Here is a 27,761-nt window from a genome sequence, read left to right as displayed (position 1 = left end):
GCACACCCCTAGTGTAGTGCACTCCGAAAACAGCACCATGGACAGCAACTCATTCATTCAGTTAGAGTCAAAGCTTTATTATTCAGAAGACTGACCTCATTCAGCCTTAAAAATACATTCTGTGCTTCATTTGATGCAGAAGGTGAAATAACCTTTTATGAAAAGAATAGTCTGAGAGAGCAGCTCAAGTCAATGACAAAACGCCATGTTGAATGTAGTAAATGACAAGTTTATTTCTTGCACAAAATGTACAAAATAACAAGCAAATGGACAGCCCCCTCCCCCCGCCCCCGTTCGAATTCCCCGCTGATATGAAGTTGAAGATCTGGAACAAATGTCTATGGCAAGTCCAATGGTCCAAGCCAAAACGCATGGTTTTCTTAGAGACAACACATACCCAATTCAGATTCACCGAACAATTAAATGAATAAAAACACCGTATTTACAGTCTTGTCTGAACTTTTACAGCATGCCATCTAAATATTCATACAGAGCTTTTGTTTTGCAACAGAACTCCATGTAGAAAACGTATTAGAAGATCAAATCAAGTTCGACTAATGGCGAGACACACCCAAAATACAGCACTGCGTTTGTCACGGTTGTCATCTTCTTTATGATTCAATCTTTTGTTTTTTCAACCCACATCTTTTTTTATTTTTTAATTCTGTCATTCTAACAGAAAGAATCTCTACTGAACATTTGTTTAGGCCTCAAAAGATTCCACAGGAAAGCTCCTCTTATTTACACCAAGTGTTTTGCAGCTTCAAGTCTGTTGTTTTCTGAGTGTATATTATGTATCTCAAGATTTAGGTTGTGTTCATGACAAAACGAATCACTCGGCACATCACTTCTATTTATCTAGGCAATGTCGCAGTCTCATTTGGCAATGATTTGCTTGCAGGCAATGCATTGCTTTGGGATACAGAGGAAAGCAAATCCACATCGCTGTGTTGTCGGTCACAATGGTGTGATTTGGTTTATTAGTTCCTCACTTTCCACAGATGATTATTGTAATATGTGGACTCTGAATGAGACGCAGTGGTACGGGAAGCAGCTATGGCACAGGGCAGAATGTGTGTTTGCTTCTGAATTACAGTTTCATGGCTTACTCACTCCGTTTAGCATCCAAACATTACAAGAGCAAAAAAAAAAAAAAGCTATTTAAAGGATTGTTCGTCTCATGATATGTACAACTGGCCTTTAACCTCCACAGACGAGCTGTTAGCATTATCCAATGTCTCTTACATTGGTATGAAGGCATTTCAAATGATCGTGTTCGCAGTTGTCACTTCAGTAGAGTATTGCTGTACAGCACTAGTGAAGAAGTCTAACAAAACGCTTCATTTCTTTACAAAACTATCCTGTGCTTTCCGAATATATACAGCTAGGTGGTTATAGTATGCGTTTGAGATGTCTCAAGTATGTGATCTTTACATTTATTCTGTAACAGACTTTGTGCCAAAGAGAAAATGCCATGGACTGCAGTTTTATCAGGAAACCCACAATTCCCAGAATGCACTGGATGGAGCGTATCGAGGATAATGAGGCAAAGGCATTACAAATCAAATAGTCTAAATGTATGAAAATGTATCTGAACTATACACAGTTTCAAGCCACATTAAAGTCTTTCCTGTGAAGTGGGACTCGTTTTCAAGTGTGCAAAAATACTCTCAGACGTAACTTGGAATATGAACCATTTTGTTGGTGGTTTTAACGATCACGTTTGAATTCAGTTCCTAAAAGTTTAATATGTTTTTGTAAGACCTTTATATTTGTATCGGGTAGTTTTGTTTGCTTTTTGAATTTTAATATACATATATATATCTCTATTTTTCCTGCTTTTATAAAATGACACACGATGATGAACCATCAACAATCTATATATAGATATATTTATTTATTTTCATATTCCTTTCTCTTTTCTAGAATATCTTATTTAATTTGAGATCAAGTTGCATTTTGCTCTTGTAAACAAACCGGCTTCAGAGGTTTGCCAGCCATCGTCGTTTGTTCTCTGACAGTCAGTCTCTTTCTCTGCGGTCGCTCTTTCTCGCTCTCATTGAAGCAGGGCCCTGATTTGTTTAGAGGTGCTGTCATCATTTAAATGTCTTGTTGTATACCTGGGTGAAAGAAAGAAGCTTTCAGGTCATGCATGTTCTACACATTTTTGTTTTTATCCATGTGCAGTTGGGAAGTGTTGTACTGCACACTCACCTCAGTGCATTCAACAGTCCCTCCACGCTGTTCGAAGGCTGCTCTTTCAACACCTTGATGCAGCCCTTCATCTGCAAAAACACACACACACACACACACATGCATGCAAAAATACAGCTTTAAAAGAAAGGTCACCCCTTTCTGTCCCTCACCCCCGACTGTGATCATGGGCGCCCACCCACACACCCAAAAAAAGCATACATGAACAACCACAAACCCCTCTAGCGCTGCTCTAGATTTAGAAGTACTACAATGTGTGGAGATACTAGGTAGAATCACCCAGGCTTCTCTTTTCATTAAAATGAACACCATAAAAGTAGGCCACATGACCTGAGTGTGCTATATCACACCATAGCTTTTTTCTTTTTTCAGTTTTTAAAAAATGATTACAGTCTCTTCTGCTCACTAGTGCTGCATTTATTTGATCAAAAATACAGTAAAACTAATACTCTTGTGAAATGTTAAAACAATTTAAAGCAGCTGTTTTCTATTTTAATATATGTTCAGTTGTAATTTATTCCTGTGAATTTTCAGCATCATTTCTCCAGTCTTCAGTGTCACATGATCCTTCAGAAATCATTATAATATGCCGATTTTCTGCTCAAGATACATGTCTTTTTATGCTCTAATAAACAATGGTTCTTATTTTCAATGTTGAAAACAGTTATGGTGCTTAATATTGTTGTGGAAACCACGAGACACTACTTTTTTATGTAAAGACATTGATAATGTTACAAAAGATTTACATGGCAAATAATGCTGTTCACTGAACTTTTTATCAAATAATCCTAAAACAGAAATGTTAAAAATATGAAGCCGCAAAACTGTTTTCAACATTGGAAATAAGAACCATTATTAATAATTGAGCCCCGATAATAGAGCTGCAAATCAGCATATTAGAATGATTTCTGAAGGATCGTGTAACACTGAAGATTGTAATAATGATGCTGAGAATTCAGCTTTACCATTACATTAATGAAATTATAATAATAATTTCACAAGATTACTGTTCACTGTTTTTTTTTACTGTTATCCCATAATATTACAGTAATCAGATAAATACAGCATTGAGCAAATATATGCAGTCTTGGTGAGCATAAGAGACTTATTTCAAAAACATTTAAAAAAAATCTGATTTATTCTAAACTTTTTTCCTATATCACACAAAAGCTATAATACAACTATGGCAATTCTTTGGAATCATTTTTGGTAAAGGTGAACATATTTTAAGCAGTCCCTATTCACTTTCATTACATGGAAAGTGTGGATAATCTAACATTTATTTCTGCAAAAGAAATAAAGTCATGCCGGTTTGGAACAATATGAGGGTGAGTAAATTATTTCAGCACATTTAAGAAAGTATAAAATATATAATATTTTCCTGTAGTCAATTTAGCCACATTTAAATGTATTAATTTCACTGCATTAGACATTATCAGATAAAAACATGAGCAAACTAAAGATACTAGGCTTCACTTTTACAAGCCAGTTTTGCAGTTTGACTACAAACCAACTAGTCCAAATTTTCCCAGTTCATCACATTAACTGTGAATGTGATCCACTAACATCCAGAAAGTGTCTAGATATATTTTTTGTGTGACTATATAATGTGAAATAGTTTGCTAAAAATAAATGACACTGTATTTGATATTTTATTATAATCCAATGACATATATTTTAAGTTGTGGCTGAAGTGTCCAAATACTTTTTGGGTCCAGTGTACCTGAAACTAATAAAGTGTTCTTACGTCAATCTTGGAGGTCTTGGCAAAGGCACCCACTGGATGAACATGGTCATAAAGGATGATGACGCCCACCATCACACGCATGCAGAACAGCATGGTGTCTGTGTTAGTAAAACGGCACCGGTACTATATTTGTTTGGGAAGTAAATAGTGATCACTTTAAGATTAATTTATTGTGTTTTGTTTTATTTTATTTATTTTATGTTAATATAGGTGTTTTATTGAAAAGACATTGAATCAGATGAACTTACGGAGTCTCTAACATGACACGGCACACACAGGCCATAGTGCTCAGGCAGTCTGTGGTGTCCTCAATTGGCAAAGTCTTGTTCTGCAACATGCATAGAAATGAACTGTAGAGCCTCTAGAGGGGGACAACATTTCTGGTTTCTCCATTTCATAGGAAGTCAAATGGTTAGAAAAATACCTATATTGAACAAATTAAAACTGTCATTAAAATGTATTTGGATATAATATCTAAAAGTAAAAACTTTTTTCTTTCTATATTCCCCTGACATTGACATGTTTGGTTATACGTAGGCTACTCTTCATCGAAAATGAAAATTCTGTCATAATTTGCCATTGACTTCTTTTAGTATGGAAGAAATACTATGGAAGTCAATAGCTACCGTTAACTGTTTGGTTACCAATATTTTTTAAAACTATCTTTTGTTTTCAACAGAAGAAAGAAAGGTTTGGAACAACATAAGTATTTTTGAACTATCCCACGTTTGCAGAAGATTGGGTGAAATCATGAATTACCTCCGACACAAACTTAGTCGTGGCATTGCTCAGAGTTTTGAGCATGGGTGTGGCTTCGGCGTAGAAGAGCGACATCCGATTGGCCATTTCATTATTCACTTCATTCTCAGCTTCTAACTGTAATGCAAATGTAAAATTTTGGGTCACATGATTAATCTTTTTCTTAAGTAACACATTAACCTTCCCATACAAATGCACTCTCTGCTCAGTCAATTATAATAACTTTGATGCATTTATTTTTAGGGGCATGCACACTAACAATGATTAGCTCAAACTGTTGGTTGCTAATACATGCATTACACTGTAAAACTGCGTCATGAGGCAGATCAAATGAGTTCACTGTCTGCATTTGAACTTTGCCACATTCTTAACAAGCTTTGTCATTCAAATGAAGTCGCCAACTTTAATGGAGTGAATGCTCCTAAACAAAAAGCACTATTTCAGTTTTTCTACTTCAGAATTTCATCTTTAATTCAGTGTGTTGACTTGCCATTTCTTTGTACTGTTTGTGAAACTTATTTTCAGTGTAGTAATATCAATTTCAGCAGATTGTGAACTTACCTGCTGGTTGTTCAGCCGATTCCTGCTGATGGTCCTCCTATAGTAACTAAAGTCATTCTGTATGGCTGGATTTGTCATCTAGTAAAGACAGGATTTAGAAATGTCAAAAGCGCCTTCAGTATAGGTTATTATGGGGGCTACCGGCGTCACACCTCTCACTGTGAAGATTTATTTCCTAGATGTCCATTCTCAAGGGTGCACTTTAGAGAGAGACCAGCTTACAGTGATGCCATTTAGACATTTTACTCAACGTGACTCTCTGAGAACTTCAGTCTGACTGAGTGCAGATCTAAATATTTTAGCTGAGCTCATGCCACATGAAATCAAAGTGAGTAATGTGTGAGAAATGCTCACCTTGAGCTCATCAAAGCTGAGAGTGAAGTGTAGGATCTCTGCAAACTGTTTGGCGAGGGCCTGCTCTCTCTCCAGATGCTGCATGGGAGCGTAAGGTGGGCTAGTGAGGGCCTCCAAAAGACTGCGCAGGGCATTCTCTGCAAACACATATTGTTTACAGATTTGATGGTCCCTTACAGTTTATAGTCATTTCTCTGTAGCAGTTTGTCTTTTCAAATTCATTCACAGTGAATGCTGTTGTCGTCCCTCAAGATTTCCGAAGCCTTTTATCATCTGTTTTTCCCCCTTCACCTCTGGCCTTTAATCTGATTTGTAATCCACATGGCATACCTGCATAATGTATCAAAAGCGCAGCACTGCAATATGTGTATTTGATCTCCATGGTTACCAGCACAACAGTTGCCATTGTGTTTGCCTCTAACGCCTCTCTTTTGTGTTTTTGTAATTGCTGCAGTTTATGATTAGAACCCGTGATCCTGTCAGTGTTGCCTGGATACTAGAGAACGTTGGAAGCCGCAGCTGATACAAGTATTAATGACTTCCAACTGCAGTATATGACTGTGATCATTAATGCATGTTTTTGGCTGCTTTTAAAACTCATTTAATAACCGAACTCCAAACCAATGTATTAATAGGGAATAAAATTAGCAGCAGGCTGTACGTTATCTCAGTTATTATATGGTGTCTTACCAAATTTAGAAATATGATTGTATGAATCTTCCATTTAAAAAATAACCCATTAAATTGTTGTTGTTGTTATAGAAAATTCAGTTTTGCAGTCACAGGAATAATAATTGTTTAAATAATTAATGTATTCTTTTTTATTATTGTTTTTTATTCTTATATCTCTATTGTATTGTAAATACAGCCAAGTTACTTTTTATATGGTAAAGTTTCAGTGTTTGCTTTAACTGGATATTTCTGAGATTCTAGTCATCCATCAAAGATTGCAATATTGAAATTTTTTAATTATATATTACATATTACAAAATATGACAGCTCTGAAAGCAGCATCAGGATATTGTTGTGTTTAAGAGTGAAATATCCAGTTTAATCATCATTTTTTTATAAAAAAAAAAAAAAATATATATATATATATATATATATAATTTAAGTTTATATATATATATATATATATGACCACTCAATGACATTATTGAATCAAGTAATCCAGAGAGACATTTCATAAGGAGTGCTAATGCAATTTCATCAGTATTATCACTGCATTAACGTTATCATAGTGAATTCATGCTGAAGGTCTGTGCTGTGCTGTTTAAAGTGGTTTCCTGTTTGGCGACTAGAAGACATACTGAACAATTTCACCGTCAGAGCTAAGCCATGTCTGAATGTCATTAGTATGCCTAAGCATGTCTCCAGAGGAGCTATCCTTTCCTCTCATCAAATATGCAGCAGCCTTACTATAAATAAGAAGCTGATATGTTTTATCTGGAGGCCTACCGAGAAACCTGACTCTATCAGCCGAGGACCAGATATTGTGGATAGCAGGATGTGTTGAGGAGGGTGGGGCCTCTTTTTACCTTGGCAGGGAAAAGCTTATCTGCATGTTATCTGTCTGGCCAGAGATCTCTGTTTCTTCACTAGTCAGCACTGCTGTATAAAAAGAGGCAGCTGATTGACTATTGCAATCCGTATACTGAATTGTCAGCGTGTATGGGAGGCAGAAACGCAGCCTCCTCTACGCTCTGCTGCCGCGGTTGCCATGCCAACTCTTTACAAGGTCAGCTGCAGAGGAGGACAGAAACGGATGCTTGCAGCACTCGTTGTACACACGGTCAGTGCGTTGGATGACTCGTGCACACAAGGCCCATTACATGAATATAAAAGAAGACAATTGGAAAACAATGGCCACCCACTTACCTAGCCTGAGAGAAAATTCGTAGAATCTCTTGAGCTTGGCCACTAGGGGGCAGACTGCATTCCAGGCTTTCTCCTGCAGCTGGAGGTCATTGGGGTTCTGGATCGCCTGGAGAGAAGGACGAGAGAGAACAACTGAAACCACAGCCTTCATTTACACTGACTATAAACTCGAGGTCAGCTGTAGACTGTAAATGAAGTTCACATTGTGTGATTTATTCAGCAATGTGAAACATTCACTGCTGAATAACTACAGCACATTTGCTGTTTATGGACCAGAATGACTGAAAACTGCTCAAACATTATGCTTTTTATAAGGGTCATATGATGTGATTTCAATTTTTCCTTTCTCTTTGGAGTGTTACAAGCTCTTGGTGCATAAAAAAGATCTGTGAAGTTGCAAAGACTAAAGTCTCAAATCCAAAGAGATTCTTTATAAAAGTTCAAAGTTAACCACGCCCTCCTAAAACGCCTCATTCCCACATCTCTATGTCATTATGAGAGAAGAAGATCTTTTGATTTAATTTAAAACAGTTACTTTGGATTAGTTTTTAGCTGCAGTGTTCTGTTTTCTTGCTTTAACTGGATACTTCTGAGCTTCTAGTCATCTATCAAAGATTTTATGCTCACCATGCATGAAAGTAGCATCAGTGTATCGTCATGTGTGACAGTGAAATATATCATTATACAAAAAATATATGATCACTCAATGGCATTACTGAATTAAGTATTACAGAGCGACATTTAATATGCAGTGTTAATGCAGTTTTGAAGAAATGAATTTCTTTTAAAGAAATTAATACTTTTATTTAGTGAGGATGCATTAAATTGGTCAAAGGTGAAAAAAGACATTTAGCCTATAACGTTACAAATGATTTCGATTTCAGATATATGCTGTTCCTTTTTATCTTTATATTGATTGAAAAAGAATCTTAAAACAATGTATCACAGTTTCCACAGAAATATAAATGAGCACAACTGTATTCAACATTGATAATAATAAGAAATGTTTCAGCAGTAAATCATCATCAGAATGATTTCTGAAGGATCATGTGACACAGAAGAGTGGAGTAATGATGCTGAAAATTTAGCTTTGCATCACAGGAATAAATACGTTTTATAAATATATTCAAATAGAAAAACAGTTGTTTTAAACTGTAAGAATATTTCACAATATTAATGCATCCACCCAGAGCAATCTAGCATTGTAGCAGCAGGTTTTGCAAAGGTAAGCACAACTAATAAATGCAAAAATAGCCCCACCTCTCTTATTTCTTGTCCTGCTCCATTGTAAGACTGTAACTCCGCCAGTATCCCATGGGCCTCTTCCAGCACGGCACTAACCTGATTCCACACGGCTGTCTCTGCCTCTGTGGGCTGAGCATCTGTGGGCAGAAGTCAGAACGAGTCGGTCAGAATGCGACAGATATACATAAATGCTCAAAATGCTCATTGTCCTCTTTCAATTCTTTGGCCAACCTGAGTTATGGATCACCTTTGTCACACTATCACACTGATATCATTTCTTCTAGTCCTGATGGGTTTTGTTTTGTGTAAATTGGATTGCGTTCAACCAGTCAGAGTTACATCAGAAAACTGGACCAATAATTACAAGAAAGCTTCATGGTGTGAGTTAATTTGGTGCTAACATTGGATTATCATCATCTTTTGGCACCCGGAGGGGGAAAGAGCTTTCCAACGAGCTTTGAAAGATAGGAACCATAAATCCATATGGATTAATCTGGTAATGATGATGGTGTTATTGTGAGTCGGACGTACATGAGGAGGATTTTTGGTTGTGTCAGTGTGTGTCAGGATTTGTTAGGGCTGATATTAACAGCTCTGGTGGGAAATGTCGATGAAAGGCCACGGCCAATGAAGCAGCTCCATATGGAGTTGCTGGCGAGGCTGGGATGGGTTTAAAGAGTTGTGTCAGCTTCCAACACAGCAAGCATCAGACATTTGATTAATAAGCTGATGAAAGAAGGCAGGAAAGCAAACAGAATATCATCCTCTGGTGGACGTCTCTATTTAGCTTTTAGTTTTTAACCACACGATATGCAATACATCCAAACAGGAGTCCAAACAGCTGATAAAAACATAACAATAATCCACAAGTAATCCAAGCAACTCCAGTCTATCAATTTATGTCTTATGAAGTGTGTTCGTAAGAAATAAATCCATTGTTAAGATGGATTTTATTCATAACATTGCTTTCTCCTGTAAAAGGTTTATTTATTATTATTTGTTATTTTTTATTTTTTTTTAATTTAGGCTTTTTTACTGAAGGAAGGTTATTGTGGATTATTAAACATTAAACATCTTAATGATGGATTTGTGTCTTACAAACGCTGCTTTTCCCTTCACAAGATGTTAACAGATGGACTGGAGTTGTGTCGATTTTTGTGATGTTTTTATCAGCTGTTTGGACTCTTATTCTGACGGCACCCATTCACTGCAGAGGATCCACTGGTGAGCAAGTGATGGAATGATACATTTCTCCAAATCTGTTCTGATGAAGAAATGATCTCATCTACATCTTGGATGGTCTGAGTAAATTTTCAGCAAATTTGAACTTTTCAGATGAACTATTCCTTTAAGGAATGCTCACACAGTTTTTGTGGGCGAAATCTAGCCATTTCAGTTCGAATCTACTTGATCGTGAATTTAATCTAAAGCCGAAAAGGTTTCCTAAGCAGATTTTGTTCATAATCAAGTTGGTCATACAAATTTACTTCACTGACCAACAGAAAGGTGCTTGGATTGAAAGTGACTTCTGTGTGAGCTGTGCATACATTGGACAAAAGAATGTTTTTTGCACACAAAATTTCACTAATTTGACTGCTTATGTAGAGTTAAGAATGTTTTAAAAAATCTTTTCCCACTATAAAGAACCTTTTGTGGAATGTAAGGGTTCCATGTATGTTAAAGGTTGTTCATTGAACCATAGATGCTAATTAATAACATTGGTTTTTACACTGTGTATGGTGTACACAGTATAAAAACTGCAGCAGGAGGCATTTTGGGAAATGCTGTTAATTGCTAGACCAGATTTCTCAAGCCTTTGTATGGTAAGTGATCTGTGAAGCAGGCCTGATTTACAAGCACACTTCTTTATCCTTCATCCAAACAGAGGGGCTGTAATGTATATAGAAGCAGTTAACCCTATCAGAGGTCCTTGATGCATTTTCTCTGTCAGTGTTTTACTGAATACACAAATAGCTGTTAGTGCTATCAGCTGAGCAAACATACTTCAGTACAAACAAACACACACTCTACACTTCACTGTAATTGCCAATGGCTCCTCCCAGTCATGTCACCTCCAGGTCTGTTTGCTCATCCTGCCTGTGATCTTCAAAGAACAGAGTCTGAAGACAGGCGTCAATGCTACAGTAGCAATGTACTGTTTGCTTTCCCTTTTGCACACTTTTATTGTGCACCACACACACCTTTTGGTTAATCACATGTATCAGAGCCTCAAAGCCTGTTTCTATGCCATTGTGTCTTGTATCTGAAATATTGGATTTTTATGAATGCCATTAGTGGCACACTAACCCCATTTCAGAACTGAGGAAATGTAAACCAGTGCGGTGTAACAGAGGTGATCATTGTTTCGCTATCACAAAAAACAAATCTGGAGAGCAGCTGTTGTCCATTTTTTTTTTTTTGCTTGTATTCAACATTTTGATATTACTACTTTATATTATGCAAATTCTTAGAGGAAGGACAGCCTACATTTTATGTTATAGACTGGACAACAACTACATTTAAGTCTTCCGGGTTCTCACACTTGAGGGACAGGAGTTTTATTTTCTCCATAAAAAAAGGAGATGTTAGGCATGTAGCTGTTAGAGGTGTCATAAAAGAAAGGATTACTCAGGAGGGAGAGAAGTGCTTAGGTAAGGGTTAAAAAGTAACACGACATCAGAGAAAAAGGAAATTGAGGCTCCCCTTTCAATAGGCAGCTTCCATTCCCACTTCCTTAAATCCTCAGACTGGTTAATAATGCATTCATACACACACACACACATCCAGATGCAAAGGACACACAAAAACAGATTATGGAGCCAACACACTTTACAAATCTGCAAAGGTTTGGGCAAAAAAGAGGAGATAAGTTAAGTGTTATGTGATTATGCTTTCCATCCCGCTCTAACTGCTAAAAAAAGCATGGCATTCGTACGACGACCTTTAGTTCAGTGAATCACAGCCGACCTGGAGAGGAGCGCAAAAAAAGTCACGTCTCAAATCGAGGTCACCGAAAACCCTTGAATGCCAGGCATTGATGCACAAACAGGGATGGCGGAGAAAAGGAAGTGAAAATGTAGAGGACAGTGGATGAGGAGGAACTGTGATCAAACGGGAAAGAAAAGCAAACTCAAAACATAAGAAGCTGATGGTCTCACGTTCAAAGTCAAGGAAAACTATTGGACCATGCTCAAACTCGGTGCAAGCCAGCAGTTTCAGGAGATTTCCCATGATCCCCCTGGAACAGAGAGAAGGGAGAAGCATGTGGGTCATGGGAGATGTGACAGACGTGTGTCTGGTGTTGGGTGTGTGTTCGTGTGAATGTGCGTGGAATCTGGGATGGGGGTCGGGGTGTATAGGGTGTGGGGGATGGACTTTAGGTGTCGAGATTCTCGGGTGATGTTGATAAGGTCACATGGTCACACTGAAACTCCTGCTTTCTGCTGTCTTTCTATACATGAATGGAAACGAGTGAACACAATCGTGAAGAGAGCAAAAGGAAACAGTTTCCAAAAAAAAAAAAAAAAAAAAAACTTCAGTCTGTCTTAATCCACCTAGAGGATGCGTCTACACCTGCTCCAACCCTGATACCTCCATCTCCAATCACACACACATACACACATCCGAGCACACGTACACACACCGTACACCAGCGAAAAACTTACTTTCAAAATCCAGGAAAAAATGAGGACAGTTCTCTAAATCCTTGCCAAGGACCTTAATGAGGTTCCCCATGGCCGGCAAACCTGGGCAAGGAAGACAAATACATACAGTACAAAGAAATACAACCTAGATGATACTTATTAGCAAGACTCCTAGACTGTCAGTGTGTATTTTCATTGCAAAAACACTGGATTTTGTCATATGCTGTGACAAGAGCCAGATTGTGCATTGCATAAAGCTGAAAAATGCTGCTAGTTTTTTCATAAGGTAGACTGTAATAAAAGAGGCTGTTTGTGTCTGAAATAATTCAATAGAATAATCCTTCTGACAAAGTGCTTTAACACTGCTGTTATACAATGTTTGTTGTGGGGACAGAAAAAAAGTTAATTTTTAAAATCAATTTTCCTTTCTTTTCTTCATTATGGCAGTGTGGTAAAAATGAATGCATGCCTTTAAAGATGTGAATATTATGTTGTTTGTTGCAATGCAGCATTTGAATATAATACAGGAAAAGAGCAGAAATAACTCAGAGATCATGACACAAATAGCACAGGCAGGAACAAACACCTTTTGGTGGTGATGTAGTATAGTGTGACTTGAGAAGTACAGTAACATAATATGATGGCATGGTATTATTAAATGAACTCACATTAACCCTGTGTAGTAGCACATAGCTGAGGTCTGCCTGTCCTAACCAGCTGTGACTTAACGTTTATAACAAATCTGGCTGTCCATAATGAAAGTGAAATTGCTATGTGACATGACACATTTATAGATAATCAGTTATTGTGAAATGGGATTTTGGACCAATGAGATTTCACCATGGGTGGGGCTAACCAGCTCAACACAACATAGATAGAAACTAAGTGACTGATAAAAACTCTTAGACAGATTTGCTTAGAATACATGTTTTTGCTGCTTATTGCTTTATTGCATTGCATTTGGTTGGAATATAATGTTGTACCATCAAAATAACCATTTTGTTTGTTAAATTAGTTTGCATGCACTAAATATCAACTGCAGTAGGCAATGGACACCAAATGGTGCAAAAAAAAAAGTTTGCAATAGAGGAACAATTCTGGATAGACAATTATATAGAAACATTCAAGAAATAAAATTGCTGGATTATCCTGGCACTGATGTTAACACAAAACCTATCATGGCATTTCCCAAGAGACACAAATGAGCATTTTGGCAGTGTTCAAAATAAGAATCTGGCTGTTACATATCTAGGCTTTTAAATCTTTCATATCAAGCCATATCCTTCGCTTATGGCACACAACACAAAGATGGCTCCTCTCAGCCTGTTTATCACTTAAGAGGCAATATATATCCCCCTCTGCCTGTATCCTGGCAACCACCAGTAGAGCCCTGTTTCCATGGCTGGACCACATTGCCTTTCCCGCCTGTACTCTCTCTATCTGAGGCTTTCATCATCTACCAGCCAAATCCTAGTCTAATGTATAAGACAGTCTTTTTGTCTGTCTATATGTCTATGTCTGTCTGTCTCTATCACTTTGTTTGTTTGTTTGTTTTCTGTCTGTCTGTCTGTCTGTCTGTCTGTCTCTATCTATCTGTCTATCTATCTATCTATCTATCTATCTATCTATCTATCTATCTATATATCTGTCTGTCTGTCTGTCTGTCTGTCTGTATGTATGTCTCTATCTATCTGTCTGTCTATATGTCTCTGTCTGTCTGTCTGTCTGTATGTCTCTGTCTGTCTGTCTGTCTGTCTGTCTGTATGTATGTATGTATGTCTCTATCTGTCTGTCTATATGTCTCTGTCTGTCTGTCTGTCTGTCTGTCTGTCTGTCTGTCTGTCTGTATGTCTCTATCTGTCTGTCTGTATGTCTGTTTGTGTGTCTGTCAGTCTCTATCTGTTTGACTGTCTGTCTGTCTGACTGTTTGTCTCTCTGTCTCTATCTGTCTGTCTGTCTCTATCTATCAAACTATCTGTCTGTCTGTCTGTCTGTATCTATCTGTCTGTCTGTATGTCTCTATCTGTCTGTCTGTCTGTCTGTCTATCTGTTTGTCTGTCTGTAAGTCTCTATCTGTTTGTCTGTCTGTCTGTCTGACTGTTTGTCTCTCTGTCTCTATCTATCTATCTATCTATCTGTCTGTCTGTCTGTCTGTCTGTCTGTCTGACTGTTTGTCTATCTGTTTGTCTGTCTGTCTGTCTGTCTGTCTGTCTATCTGTTTGTCTGTCTGTAAGTCTCTATCTGTTTGTCTGTCTGTCTGTCTGACTGTTTGTCTCGCTGTCTCTGTCTGTCTGTCTGTCTGTCTCCATCTGTCTGTCTGTCTGTCTGTCTGTCTGTCTGTCTGTCTGTCTGTCTGTCTGTCTGACTGTTTGTCTCTCTGTCTCTATCTGTCTGTCTGTCTGTCTGTCTGTCTGTCTGTCTGTCTATCTGTTTGTCTGTCTCTATCTGTCTGTCTGTCTGTCTGTCTATCTGTCTGTCTGTCTGTCTGTCTATCTGTTTGTCTGTCTGTCTGTCTGTCTGTCTGTCTGTCTGTCTGTCTGTCTCTGTCTGTCTGTCTGTCTGTCTGTCTGTCTGTCTGTCTGACTGTTTGTCTCTCTTTCTCTGTCTGTCTGTCTCTATCTATCTGTCTGTCTGTCTGTCTGTCTGTCTCTCTGTCTCTATCTGTCTGTCTGTCTGTCTGACTGTTTGTCTCTCTGTCTCTATCTGTCTGTCTGTCTGTCTGTCTGTCTGTCTGTCTGTCTAGTGTTATCCCTTTGTGCCTCATTCCAACAGAAGCTCTCACGTAAACCTCAGATCCATCAATCTTTTGTCTCCCCAAAGCTCTCACTGAAAAACTCAAACTGTCAACCAATAATTAATCTTCCATATCTGTCACGTCAACAAAAAGCATACAGCTTAACACATACTATGACCGTCCTTTACTTACCAACCAACAAATGTTTGCCTTCCTTCTTCCGACTTCCCTTAATAAAGCCTCACTGTGCTAGTCCTCTCAGTTTTCCACTCCTATCCGAGTCTGTTCCTCCGTTGTACTCCTCCTCCAGAGCTGTCCCTGAACCCAGCTGTGAAGAGTCTGTCTTAATGTGGCTGGTGCCGTACAGCCCCACAGAAACCCTCTTAGCCTTACCAACGGTCCCCTCTGCAGCTCTGCGTTCAACATCGCTCTGCTCTTTTCACACTTCTCTTTTTCTGACAGCTATTTAAAGGCAGGGCTTCATTTAAAAGAGCCTGTTGAAACTGTTTCTCCGTGGTTCCACTATACATCTATGCTTGGTTTAGATGGGGTGAGAGGTTAGAGAACTGCTGGCTTATACTAGTGCAGGGGTTTACCGATAGCTTGAGCTCTCTAACTGCTGTTTCCTGTGTACAAAACATATCCTTTGCTGAATTTAGAATTAAACAGTCATCGATTTGTGCTCTGTAGTAAAAGAAAGTACCTAATCTTTTGTAGTTTTTGCTATTTTCTGGTTTAAAATGATCAGTGATATTAATTTTTTTGTTTGGGCTAAAGTGAAAAAAAGGAAATTCATTAAAGCAGACTTTGTAGAAATAAACACTGAGAACAGAGCCCCAGTGTACTTATTTATAAGGAAGTGACCCTGGTGGCAGCTTGTTGGGCCGACCAAAAACGGATCGCAACTGTCTGAGTGCTTTTGCAAAAACTTGTGCTTACACAGCAATATCACACTGTCCCTTTCTGATTCGCTCAGACTAGTCCAGACCTGACCAAGGAAATGCATATTTATTGTAATGCCACATGCAGGATGTTGTATAATTTTAACACTAAAGCTTTTGTCTCAAATATATGTTGGTTTCATTACTGCATAAAGAGATGAATGGCAGACTGCACTAAATAAGCATGGCTTCAAAGATGGAAGCTAAAATCTATAAATGTTTCTGCATGGCATCTGTTCATAGGCTATTTTTGATTGGAGTTGTGATTCTGCTGTTTGTGCTGAAACCGATGAGGAAATCTGCGCCATCACAAAGTGGGCAGACAGAATGCAATTGCTTTCAGACACTTTTTTTTTTTTGCCTTGTATTTTCACATCTTTTTCTCACTCATGGTGCCATATGGTATGACGAATAGGGATGCATTGTTTTTGTTCCATACCTTTGCTTGCGATTTTCCTCACAGAGCACTTCACTGCATCAAATGAGAGCCTGTATGTTTCTCCTGCAGTATCACAGCATCAGCCTCCGCTACCTGAGAGAGAGAATGAGAAACAAAGAGAAGGTCAGATTAACAAATTTCACAAAAAAGGCTCAGAATACAAACAACATGGCATCGTATTTTTCCTGCCAAAATCTCTCCATATGTTTTGAAATTTTGCTTAAGAGATAATTAAGCCTTTTAGGATTTTTTTTTTCTATTAATGACATTATTTTCATGACCGATATGCAAACCTCATCAAATCCTCATTACTGTAATTAAAAAAAAAAGCACAAACAAATTTAATTCTTATTTCTGAGAACAAGATTAGTGTAACCCATTAATGCAAAAATACATTTACAAACTGTGTAGTACCTATTTTAAAATTCTCATTAAAAATTTAAAATAATAGGACTAATGAAATTTGTTGGAATGAAGAAAATATATAATGGTTCTATAGGCTAGCAGTACTTATTTTCTTTAGGCAAAACATGAGACTTTTTAAAATATTTGTTACCTGCACAGTGTTATAACGGGTCACTGGAACGTATATTAACTTGATCACAAATCTTAATATTGGATTATGGATGTGCTTACATACATTGGCTTGTTTTAAAGCAGTAATTCAGGCAGACAATATAGTGATAAACCTCTGAGGAGGGATTCATGGGATACATTCGACAGGTCACAATCTGATTCATTTCTTGAGTGGCACGGCCAGCCACCAATCGATCATCACACACCCCAGTATCACCCTCCAAATAAGGAGGCATATAAACAGTTAGCGCAATGCATTATGCGGCAATGTCCCTCATAAATCTGAGGCAGTGTGCAGCATCATGCAGCACACAAAGCAACCTGCTCACTGCAGTGACTTTATGACTGATATGATCCTTCTTCATCTAGAATAACATCTCGGGATCATTTACCACACTAACATGATGTAAACTGACTCAGGATCAGTTCTACTGTAGTTCCACTGAAGTGTGTTCATTTTAGACGTTAAAATACACAGCTTAATGCGCAGAGACAAATAACTATACAATTTGTAGGTTTGTTTCACCTAAAAATGTAAACACAATGTATATTTCAATTGAATCTACCAATGAAATTACTCTTTACTTTAAAAAAATAATAATAATTATTAGGTACACTGCTTATGAAAATGTTTACACTACCATTCAAATGTTTGGGTCAGTAACACTTTTTGAAAGAAGACTCTTATGCTCACCAAGGCTACATTTATTTGATCAGAAATATAGTAAAAACAGTAATATTGTGTAATATATATGCCATGGTAGTTAACTAAAATTAAAAGTGAGACTAAAATTAAAACCATAAAAAAGTTGTTTAAAATAGAATATTAAAAACTTTATATTTTAACATCTTTCATTTTAATTTAGATTAACTTTGATGCACTAAAACAACTAAAACTTAAATGAATAATAATAATAATAACTCTTTCTAAACTAAAAATGACAAAATACACAACGACAAAAAATTGACTAAAATATAAAATAAAAAAATGTTTCACAATATTAATAAAAACAGTTATAGTTTCTCAATGATACTGTAATTGATTTTTTTTTATTATTATTTCAGTATATTTTAAATTGTAATTTATTCCAGTGATATCAAAGCTGAATTTTCAGCATTGTTACTCCAGTCTTCAGTGTCACATGATCCTTCAGAAATCATTCAGATAATATGATTTGCTGCTTAAGAAACATTTATTTTTATTATCAATGTTGAAAACAGTTGTGCTGCTTCATATTTTTGTCTAAACCAGGATTCTGGACGAACAGAGCAAATAAAAAGAACAGCATTTATTTGAAATAAAAATAATTTTTGTAACCTTTTGATTAATTTAATGCTGATAAAGTATAACCATTAGTCTATAACCAGTAGTTATTATTAGTCTATAAATGGTAAGCATGGGCGTAGAATACGTGGGGGACATGTTACACAAAACAATGCCCCTGAACGGTAGTGTATAACAATATGCAATAGTCACTAGCAATATTTAAAGTGTTGGATGCATGCTGTGGAGTTTCAGTATAGTCCAGCGGAACTGAATTCACTGCAGTGTTAAGAGACTTCAGACTTATTGACCGTGCAGAGGACAGGGTCATCCAGGGTCACAAAGAGCCAAGACATGTCTTTGAGAGCATACCTAGTGCATAGATCAAGCCTGTTCACCCCCAGAGTGTTTAAATGTCAAAGGATAAAGTTGTAATTATTTGTATAATATATGTCTGACTGATGTTCATGTCACAGTGAACAAAACACAAGGTCAAGCATTTCTTAATGAACTTTGACCTTTGCCAGCGACATCCTAACAATGCTGCGGCAGGACACGGTCACTTCAAAAGGACTTTATCTAAAGGACTTGCATTACAATAAAGAGCTCTCTGAGAAACTGGAACAGATGTTCTCTTCTGCAGTCACTCTTAACAGAAAGCTCTTAAAGTTGTTTTGGCCCGTTTAAAGCCCATTTATAGTTCCATTTGCACTAACACCACATTTATTTTTGTTTTATGAAGCAGAAATGAGTGAGAATAGTCTCTGCACTGTTTAAATGAGCACTTTTTTAATGAAAATACACCTCTGTTATAGAGTCACCAACACAGCGGCTCATGAAACGTGACCAGAAAAACTGAAATTTCATTTATTGATCAGTTTTTAATCAAACTGCACTTTCAGAAAAAATAAAAATAAAAAATGCAAATTTAGGAGTACAACAACTAGCCACGGGGTTAGTAACCTTAAAGGAACAACTTTGTACCCTTTCTACCCTTTAAAGGTGCATAGGGTTAAATAAGACACAACATTGTCCCTTTAAGGGTACTGCCCCAGTGATAAGCTGTTGTACTCAGAAAGGTACAATTTATGCACATAAACTGTATATAAAAAACACATTGGTCGAGCATGTTGTTCTGCAAATATTGCAGGCTCTATAAATTGCTTCTGATGTTCCTCATTTGTAAGTCTCTCCAAATAAAAGCATCTACCAAATGAATAAATATAAATACATGAATAGGTCCAATGTTTCTATTCAAAATATTGCCACAATGAACATTCAGGCTTAATGTGAATCGGTTTTAAGTACGTGAAAATGCTGTTTGCAAATTAGAGTCAAACTACAGTAAAAGCCTCCAAGCCAACACATTATTAACCTTGAATGAGGCATCCGTCTGATCAGAATGTGCTTTTAGAAGGGGGCGTCTTTTATTAAGCATTTTAATTCATAAAGGTATTATATATGGGTATGGGATAAACTAGTCCACATTTTTTTACCTGTCTTTATCAAACTCTTTATTCTCAGTCAGAGAAAACCTCGTGAAAAATAATGGCTTTTTTTACAATACTGTATTAGCAGATATATTAATGAATATTAATGAAATAATAGGCCACCTAAGAGTACTGTAAGTCGACTTTGTAATAACGTCCATTTAAAAGTTATACTTTAATGTACATTTTGAAGTACATTACAACATTTAATTTGATTTGTTGACTAACATACTAAAGCCCATGTAAAGTACTTGATTATAATTTTATCAGTGATAGTCAAGATTACATTTAAAATTAATATACTTTAAATGTACTTAATTACAAATGAATCATTTCAAATGTGTAATTAAAAACATATTTAAATAAACAAGATACAAGTTTCAATACAAATGGTAATTAAGTATATTTTATATTTTATTGTACCATAAATCCTTGTCAGTACACTCAGCATTACCATATTTTAAATACAGTATAATTATGAAATTACATATAAACATGTACTTAAGTCCTGAGTGAGAAAAACATTCTAAGGCTGATTGCATTTAATATAATTTGCATTTAAACGGTAATACATTTTGGACACACTTTATTCTAAGGTCCAGTTCTCCTATTAACAAAGCATTAACTACAACTTTTGCTTCAGTAAACTCCTAATTTGCTGCCTATTAATAGTTAGTAGTATTGGGTAGGATTAGGGATATAGAATATGGTCATACAGAATATGTGCTTCATAAGTACTAAAAACAGCCGATATTTAAATAACAAGCATGCTAATAAACAACTAGTTAATAGTGAGAATTGGTCCTTATACTAAAGTGTTACTGATATTTTCATTTAATTACAATAAACATACAAGTAAGTGTCCAAAAGCATCCCATTAAAAGTAATGTATGCTTAAGTGTACTACTATTTCACAAGGGAAGTCAGGGAACTTCTTTTTCACTCTGCCTATCCCTCTCACTTCCTGTCTATGACATGTCCAACTTTTTTAATGAGCATCATTATAGCTTCTACAGTGTGTGGAGATAGCATTAGCCAAGCATGGCAGGTCCTCAAAGAGAAATGGGTATTGACAGCAGGCTCGCCTCCGGGGTTGATGGGAGATGGCAGCGTCAGCGCCGGATGAAGCGAATGAATGGAAATCCAATGCTACAGATGACAGGGTTGAGGATGCTCGGCCATCATCGGCCCCTTGCCACCTACACCAATATTAGAGAATAGCAAAACATGCTAGTGCGGGAAGAGGAGAGAGAAAGAAGGGAACAATTCTCCACCGCCACCCCTCCCCCATGCTCTCTCCATCCACGGCGCTGGAAGAAAAAAGGCTGAGACCGGAGAAAAGCGCGCAGGGCAATTGCAAATTAGCATTGTGTGCCTTTGCTCAAGGGCTGACAAAAGATAAGATCAAGATAAAAGTCTTGATAGCAGAGAATCTCTCATTGTTTTGCTCATTCCTTTTGATGAGTGGAATTAACTAAAGCACAAAATGAAGCTTTAGATTTTCCAATGAATTACATTTGAAGGACCTTATTAGCAAACCACAATGCAAAACAATGAGCAAACAACAAATGAACTGTCAGGAATGGATAAATGGATTCCACTGTTTTGCTTCATTGTCTCCTTAATAGAAATACAGCAGCAATATCCAGATCCATCATAACCAAATTCTACCCTCAGGCTCATTTTTATCTCGTTAACATCCCCTGAGAGTATATGATGTGTTTAGTTGAATTTTTGTCAGCAAAACCCCACAAAGCATCATTAAGAGAGTGACCATTTGCACAAAGGCACATGCCCCATGTATTGTGGTATTGCCGTCTTGCCCCCTTTCTGAAGGGAAAACAAAAGATGCTACTGCCATTGGTGTGATTGAGCCATTCTGGCAGGTCATCAAGCAAACCACATTACACTGAGGTCTACCTGCCAGTTTGTGTCTGTTTCACCCATCTCTCTGACTTTCTCACTCCCCGTGTGGAACACACCTGCTCAAGGTCAGGGAGCAAAACCAGGTGCTAAATATAGCAAGAACACTTGCAATCTCCTTGGAATAAATCACACGTGTTTGTCTGATGTCTTAGTTCAGAACCGTTCTGGAAAGACCAACATGAATTTCCAGTGCTCCAAGCGGTTAAGCTGTTCGTTCTATCAAGAAGTCTTGCTGGGACATCAGCACACTAGCATCTCGTCCTGAGGACCAGCATCCAAAAAACATATGATAGTTAGCTATGTGGGTCCTTTCATCAGGGTCATCTCATTTTTGCAGTATTCATAACGAAAAAATGTGAATCCTGAAGTAGTGATAAAGTGGTGACTTTGCTTGAATATGCACCCTTCACATTATTATCATAATTATTTGTAATAGATTTTATTAATTATTAAGTTTATTCATTTATTTATTTATAATTTGGGTAACACTTTTTTACAATAAGGTCCCATGTTAATGCATTAAATATGAGCAATACATTTGTTGCAGTATTCATCAGTCTTTATTAATGTAAGTTGATACAAATACAACTGTTCACTAGTTCATGTTAGCTCTGGTCCATTAAATAATATAATAATATAACCATGTTTATGTCTGTAAACATAACTTTTGATTTTAATAATTTATTCGTAAATGTTGAAATGAATATTAAATACAGGTAAGATTAATAAATGCTTTATAAGTATTTTTCATTGTTAGTTCATGTAAACTAGCGTAATTAATTAAAACATTATGGAAAATTGCTATGTAAATAAAATTGCCTTGGCAAAATATTTTATAATGTAACACTATATAAAAATGTACTTAAAGTTAGGCATTGATATTTATTATTAACATGTTGCCTATTCCTTGTATTAATTAAGTGCTTTTTATTTAGCAATTCATTGCACAAAACAAATATTTATCCTCATTCCTCATATTTAATGCCATCTAGGTCATATACTTTTGATCTTGGGTAGTTTTGTTCATGTTTTTTCAAAAGTGAGTTGGATGCACAGCTCAATCACAAGGAGGCTTTTGATACCCATAACTAATGGAAATTTCAACATGACCCAGTTTAAAAACTTGTGTCTTTGGAGCGAGGATATTTGGGTTCGTGTTAACTTGTTCCTCAAGCTTCTGATTGCTCATCAAAGCATTCGGTGGGAAGTCTGGCAGCAACTTTCCTGCTCTCGCTGGTCTGATTTTGCAGGGCAGATAGACAGATAAGAGGAGATGAGAACCCCATTATCAGCTCCACCATCACTCACTTTGCCTCTGCTCAAGAGCCTGTCTGCCAAATAAAAAGTCTCAGTCTTGTTTAATCCTACAGTGGTCTGGTTCTCAATGTCCCAATAGAGCCTTTAAGGAAAACCTGTCTGAAAACAGTCATTTTCACTATTCTGTTTGTTAAGTGAAGCTACATAGTTGAAGCTTAATCATTACAGTATCAGAATTAATGCAAGATTGTTCCACTTTCGGTTTTTCAGACATTTTGATGGTTTTGGACATACAGTACCTCTGCGAATATCTCACATTTCCGAATGTGGTGACGCACTGATTATAAAATGCATGCAAAAGCATAAAATGGTCTCAGAGACTATCCACTGTCATCTAGACACATCATGCCCTTCTGAAAGAGATCTGTGAGTCTGCAGCAGTGTAAAGTGTCTGGCCTCTACATGCTATGGGTGCAGATAGACATACCGTCTCACATAGCGCTGTCTCAGCCATTGCTCTGGCCTCAGGCCTGTAGGAAATCAAAATGTGGACACAGGTCACCGTGACCTAATATAGTATCTGTAACCATTTCCTGTGTAAGCCGTTTTGAGCGATGCACATATTGTGTAGCTACATTTTGTAGGTACCTAAGAAAATGGAGTTTAAATTATGTGAAGAATTGGTGCCAAAACGTACTTGAAGCGAGACACTGATCGTGAAAATGGCAAAATCAATCACAATTACATTCATTACAGTTAAACACATTGAGGGTAAATGAAGTTGCAAATTCGTTAAATCAATTATAGGCGTTAAAGAAAGTTTGATAAAAAGCCTGACCTCATTTAGCGAGACAAATTTTTTAGCTTCCTTTTGAAACTTCATTAATATGCCATAAGATCCATTGACAAAATTTGTGATATTATTCCTGTAAGTCATTGAAGTGAAAGTATAGTGGGATTTTAAGAGGGGATCAGACAAGCTATTAAAAATAGTATGCGTGTCTTTACACTTTACAATGGCTCTGTAATCCCTCATCTTTTAAATGGAAATGTCTTTTGAACTTAAGTTAGTGGTGTAGACATTAATCCAGCAATTTCATAGCACACAGGTTATCAGTTGACTGGATTTGGTTAGATTTGATTCATTACTATTATCAGGTTGTTTAAAATTAGCCTTGCGTTTTACTGAGGTTTCAAATTTAATCCATTACGCCTCTTATAAAAGATGTCAGCACTCTCATGGAGATAAACGGCACCAAGCTAAAGATCCCAGAGCAAGGTGTTTCTTTCAAGTCATGATGTATTTCATATACACAAAGAAGATATTTTGAAAAATGTGTTTTTGTCCATACAATGAAAGTCAATGGTTGTCTGAGCTCCAACGTTCTTGAAAATGTATTCTCTTGTGTTTTGCAGCAGATAAAATGTCATGAAAATTTGGAATGACTAGGGGCGTCACTACACCCTTTTAGAGTACTGCTGTGCCCCAGTAAAATATTTATAAATCTTTATATGTCAATGAAGATAATTGTATACTGACCTGAGAATCATTTTTCTGATAATATAATAATAGTGTTTAGCGATTTAGAATCAGAACTATAATGCCAGATTCGCAAATGACCCACTCTGTTGATCAAATTGGTCAAACAAATTAGTAAAAAGGTCTGAAATTGTTTGTGATTAATTCATTTACTCAAACACTGAATTGTTTGTCGCAGATATTATTTTTTTTTTCATTGTAGAAAGCAAAAATTTTTCTATGACGAAGCAGCACTTTATTGCACGTGCAGCTTGTGAATAATTCTGTACTGCAGGTATAGACCATTTATATCCATAACATTTAATAAGATTTTGAAAATACGGGCAAATTTTATTTTATATGGGGGCCTGGCTGTGCCACAATTCTGATGAAACACCAGAAATGCCCCTGGGAATGACATGAGGGTAAACAATATAAATGATGTCAGAACTTTCATTTTTGGATGAACTGCCCCTTTAAGTACCACAAAAAGAAGTTTTTGGTGTTCTGCACATTATTCAGCCTTTGAGATTTATACATATGCATTATAATGCACGTATGGGTCAAGCTGCAGCGGTGATGGTGGAAGCTTGTCCCAAGGTTAGCAAAGACATTTCAACCCCCTCCTCTCCTGATTCCCACGCTCTATGACTGTCCAGCTTCAGGCCACTTCCCTGAGACACACATGACATGCCACACTCTTTACCCTGACCCACTTACAGTACAGCACATATCTAATGCTCATGTGGAAGGTGGGGGTCAGAGTCACTGCCACCAGCACAGGACCAGAAATCACAAATCAGCTGAAAGCAGACCACTGAGAATGAACAGCTACTGTATAAAGCTTTAATGATTTTTCTTTCTTACAGCAAGTAGATTTATATACAATTTATCTGAAATAGGAAGACAACAAAGAGAAACCGGTCAGTGCTATCCGTCTAACTTAATTGTAACAAAGAAGAGATAGAGAGATGCATGATGGAGACGAGGTTCAGACGGTATCTGACACGGAGGTAGAGAGAAGGACAGGAAGAAATGCAGACAGGCATGTTTCCATGGGCGAAGGGGAAAGATTTGGGGTGAGAAACTTGCATCATTGGCTGCAGCCAATCAGAGGCCTCGTATAAAATGTTCAAAGGGAGTGTCCTAGCAACAGACAAGTAAATACATTTTCAGCCTCAGATTGATTATATATAAAGGTAAAGCATATATTTGTGATAAACTGGTGTGTGTATGGTGCTGACACCAACTAATGAGATATATAATAATTTGATGATCAAATGCAAAAAGCATTTTCGATCATTTCTAGTAGTAATAAAATATATATATATATATTCATATATTTGCTGTCAGCTGCATTTATTTGCATTAATTTTGAGTAGGTTACAAAACAAATTTGGTGTGATTCAAGTTCTTTTTAATACTCGAGTCTTTTGTACTTGTTCAAAGAACAATGATTTTATATAATGATTAAAAACGAAAGCTCACCACCCTCGCAAGTTCATTACCAGTAAATTACAGATTTTGTAGCCACCCAACCTGATTTTTTCTCGCCATGTCAGGGGTCTGGCAACCAAAAGCATTCATATCCGGACATGTATGACCAGACTTCATATTTTAGGGCTTCATTCATACATCCACCTCTCTCTTCCCCCCTCAGGTGTGAATTTTCTCTCCCATGTACACGAGAACGAGCAAGGATCGAAAAAAGGAGTGGTTCGTCTCTCCATTCATGGTTTCATTCATTTCTCTCAGCCTTTCACATGCTACATGTTTTTAGCTACAACAATGCACATGCATGCACACATACAACCGCATGCAGCCTAATTAGCCCTGTGTGGTTTCTGGTTTGCACCGAATGCCTGTGCAAATGCCCACTGGGAATAAAATGACATTTCTATGAAGATCAAGCTATCACTTTGCTTAAAGAGAAAGAAAACGCTTGTACAGTGCTCCTTATGCACCACTGGCCTCAGTAAATGCGAGAGGGTGTGTATTGATTAGGCTAATAGGTGCGTTAATTAGCTTTACTAAAGCAGACGGTTAGTTTTACAGGACGTGTGCCAGAGTGTGTGTGTGTGTATAGGCTGCCATGTGCTGCAGTGAAAGAGGACGAGCCCCAGTTGACCGATCGTGGGGTTGAGAAAGTAGAACACCCCTTTCCCTCTCTCCTCCAATCCCTCGCTTTTTCTTCTTCCGCACCCAGCCGGCTGCGACGGATGCCGGTACAGCATCACCTAGGTATCGCGCTAGCCTCTCTCTCTACCCAAGCAATTAGAATGAATGAAGCAGAAATGAGATACAACAAGGCTGACACACAAATAAAGCAGGAAACAGAAAGTGTCCACTTACCGGCTCGGCGTGTTTCAGAGAGGTAACAGCGGTCCAGCTCTTTCCGCAGGCAAAAGGAAGAAGAGAATGGATGGAGGGAATAAAACAAAACAGAATAAAAAGGGGGGAAAGAGCAGGGCCAGAAACAACACTCCGTTATCCCAGGGAGCTGAAACTGTGGGTTTCCCTAAACGCACGGCTAGTGTCTGCTTAAACCACAAGCTCACGCTGAGTGTGTGCGTCTCTCTCTCTCTCTCTCTCCCTCACTCGCTTGCTCGCTCACATTCAGGCACCAAATGGTCTCTCTCACTGTCTCTCTGCTTTCAAGACAGTCCTGCCTAGCAGCTGCTCATCTATGAGAAATAGAACGCTCTGTTCCTCTCTCTCTTTCTCGCTCTCACAAAGACCTCCGCTAGCCTCTCCCCTTCACACCTCCCCCTAACTAACAACTGACTGCTGGTGTAGGACTGGGGTTGGGGGGGTGGGAGTGTGCGAGTATGCGAGCGGACCGTTATGTTTGTTTGTGTGTGTAAGGGTGGGGGGATTTAACCCTTCTTCTTCAGGCTGCAACAGCAGGTGTGTGTGTGTTTGTGGGTGACATGGACGTGGCCCCTCTGAGAAGGCGATGGGGAAATTGAAATGAGGCATGTCTAAGTGGCCAGGATAGCTATTGTTTGTGGTTGTCACACGATTCATAAACTAATGTATACATGAAGACATCCAGCCATGCATACTGGGACTGATGTTAGATGTATTCAGAGGTACAGTAAAATGCTTGTTTAATCCAAGCAAACTACTGGATATTGAGATAACTAAAGTATTTTATACTAGTTTTAGGTTTAAGAAAAATAATTGGACTATGTTTTACAGGAAAATACTGTT

The 27,761-nt window shown here is 37.5% G+C and overlaps 1 protein-coding gene across 1 annotated transcript; it reads right to left on the bottom strand.

Moving 5' to 3' along the window:
- Window positions 1-208: 208 nt before the first annotated feature.
- On the bottom strand, window positions 209-27,297 carry fam49al (family with sequence similarity 49 member A, like). The gene is given in 12 exon segments (XM_042744691.1): window positions 209-2,120; window positions 2,215-2,285; window positions 3,962-4,084; window positions 4,206-4,289; window positions 4,721-4,837; window positions 5,282-5,359; window positions 5,636-5,772; window positions 7,514-7,619; window positions 8,774-8,895; window positions 12,424-12,504; window positions 16,517-16,609; window positions 26,901-27,297. Coding segments are annotated over 10 exon segments (972 nt in total). The 5' UTR covers window positions 12,494-12,504; window positions 16,517-16,609; window positions 26,901-27,297; the 3' UTR covers window positions 209-2,056.
- Window positions 27,298-27,761: the final 464 nt, after the last annotated feature.

The sequence above is a fragment of the Cyprinus carpio genome, chromosome B19, assembly GCF_018340385.1.
Source record: "Cyprinus carpio isolate SPL01 chromosome B19, ASM1834038v1, whole genome shotgun sequence".
Lineage (NCBI taxonomy): Eukaryota > Metazoa > Chordata > Actinopteri > Cypriniformes > Cyprinidae > Cyprinus > Cyprinus carpio.
The sequence above is the reverse complement of the archived record's forward strand: the minus strand, read 5'-3'. Positions and strand labels throughout refer to the sequence as shown.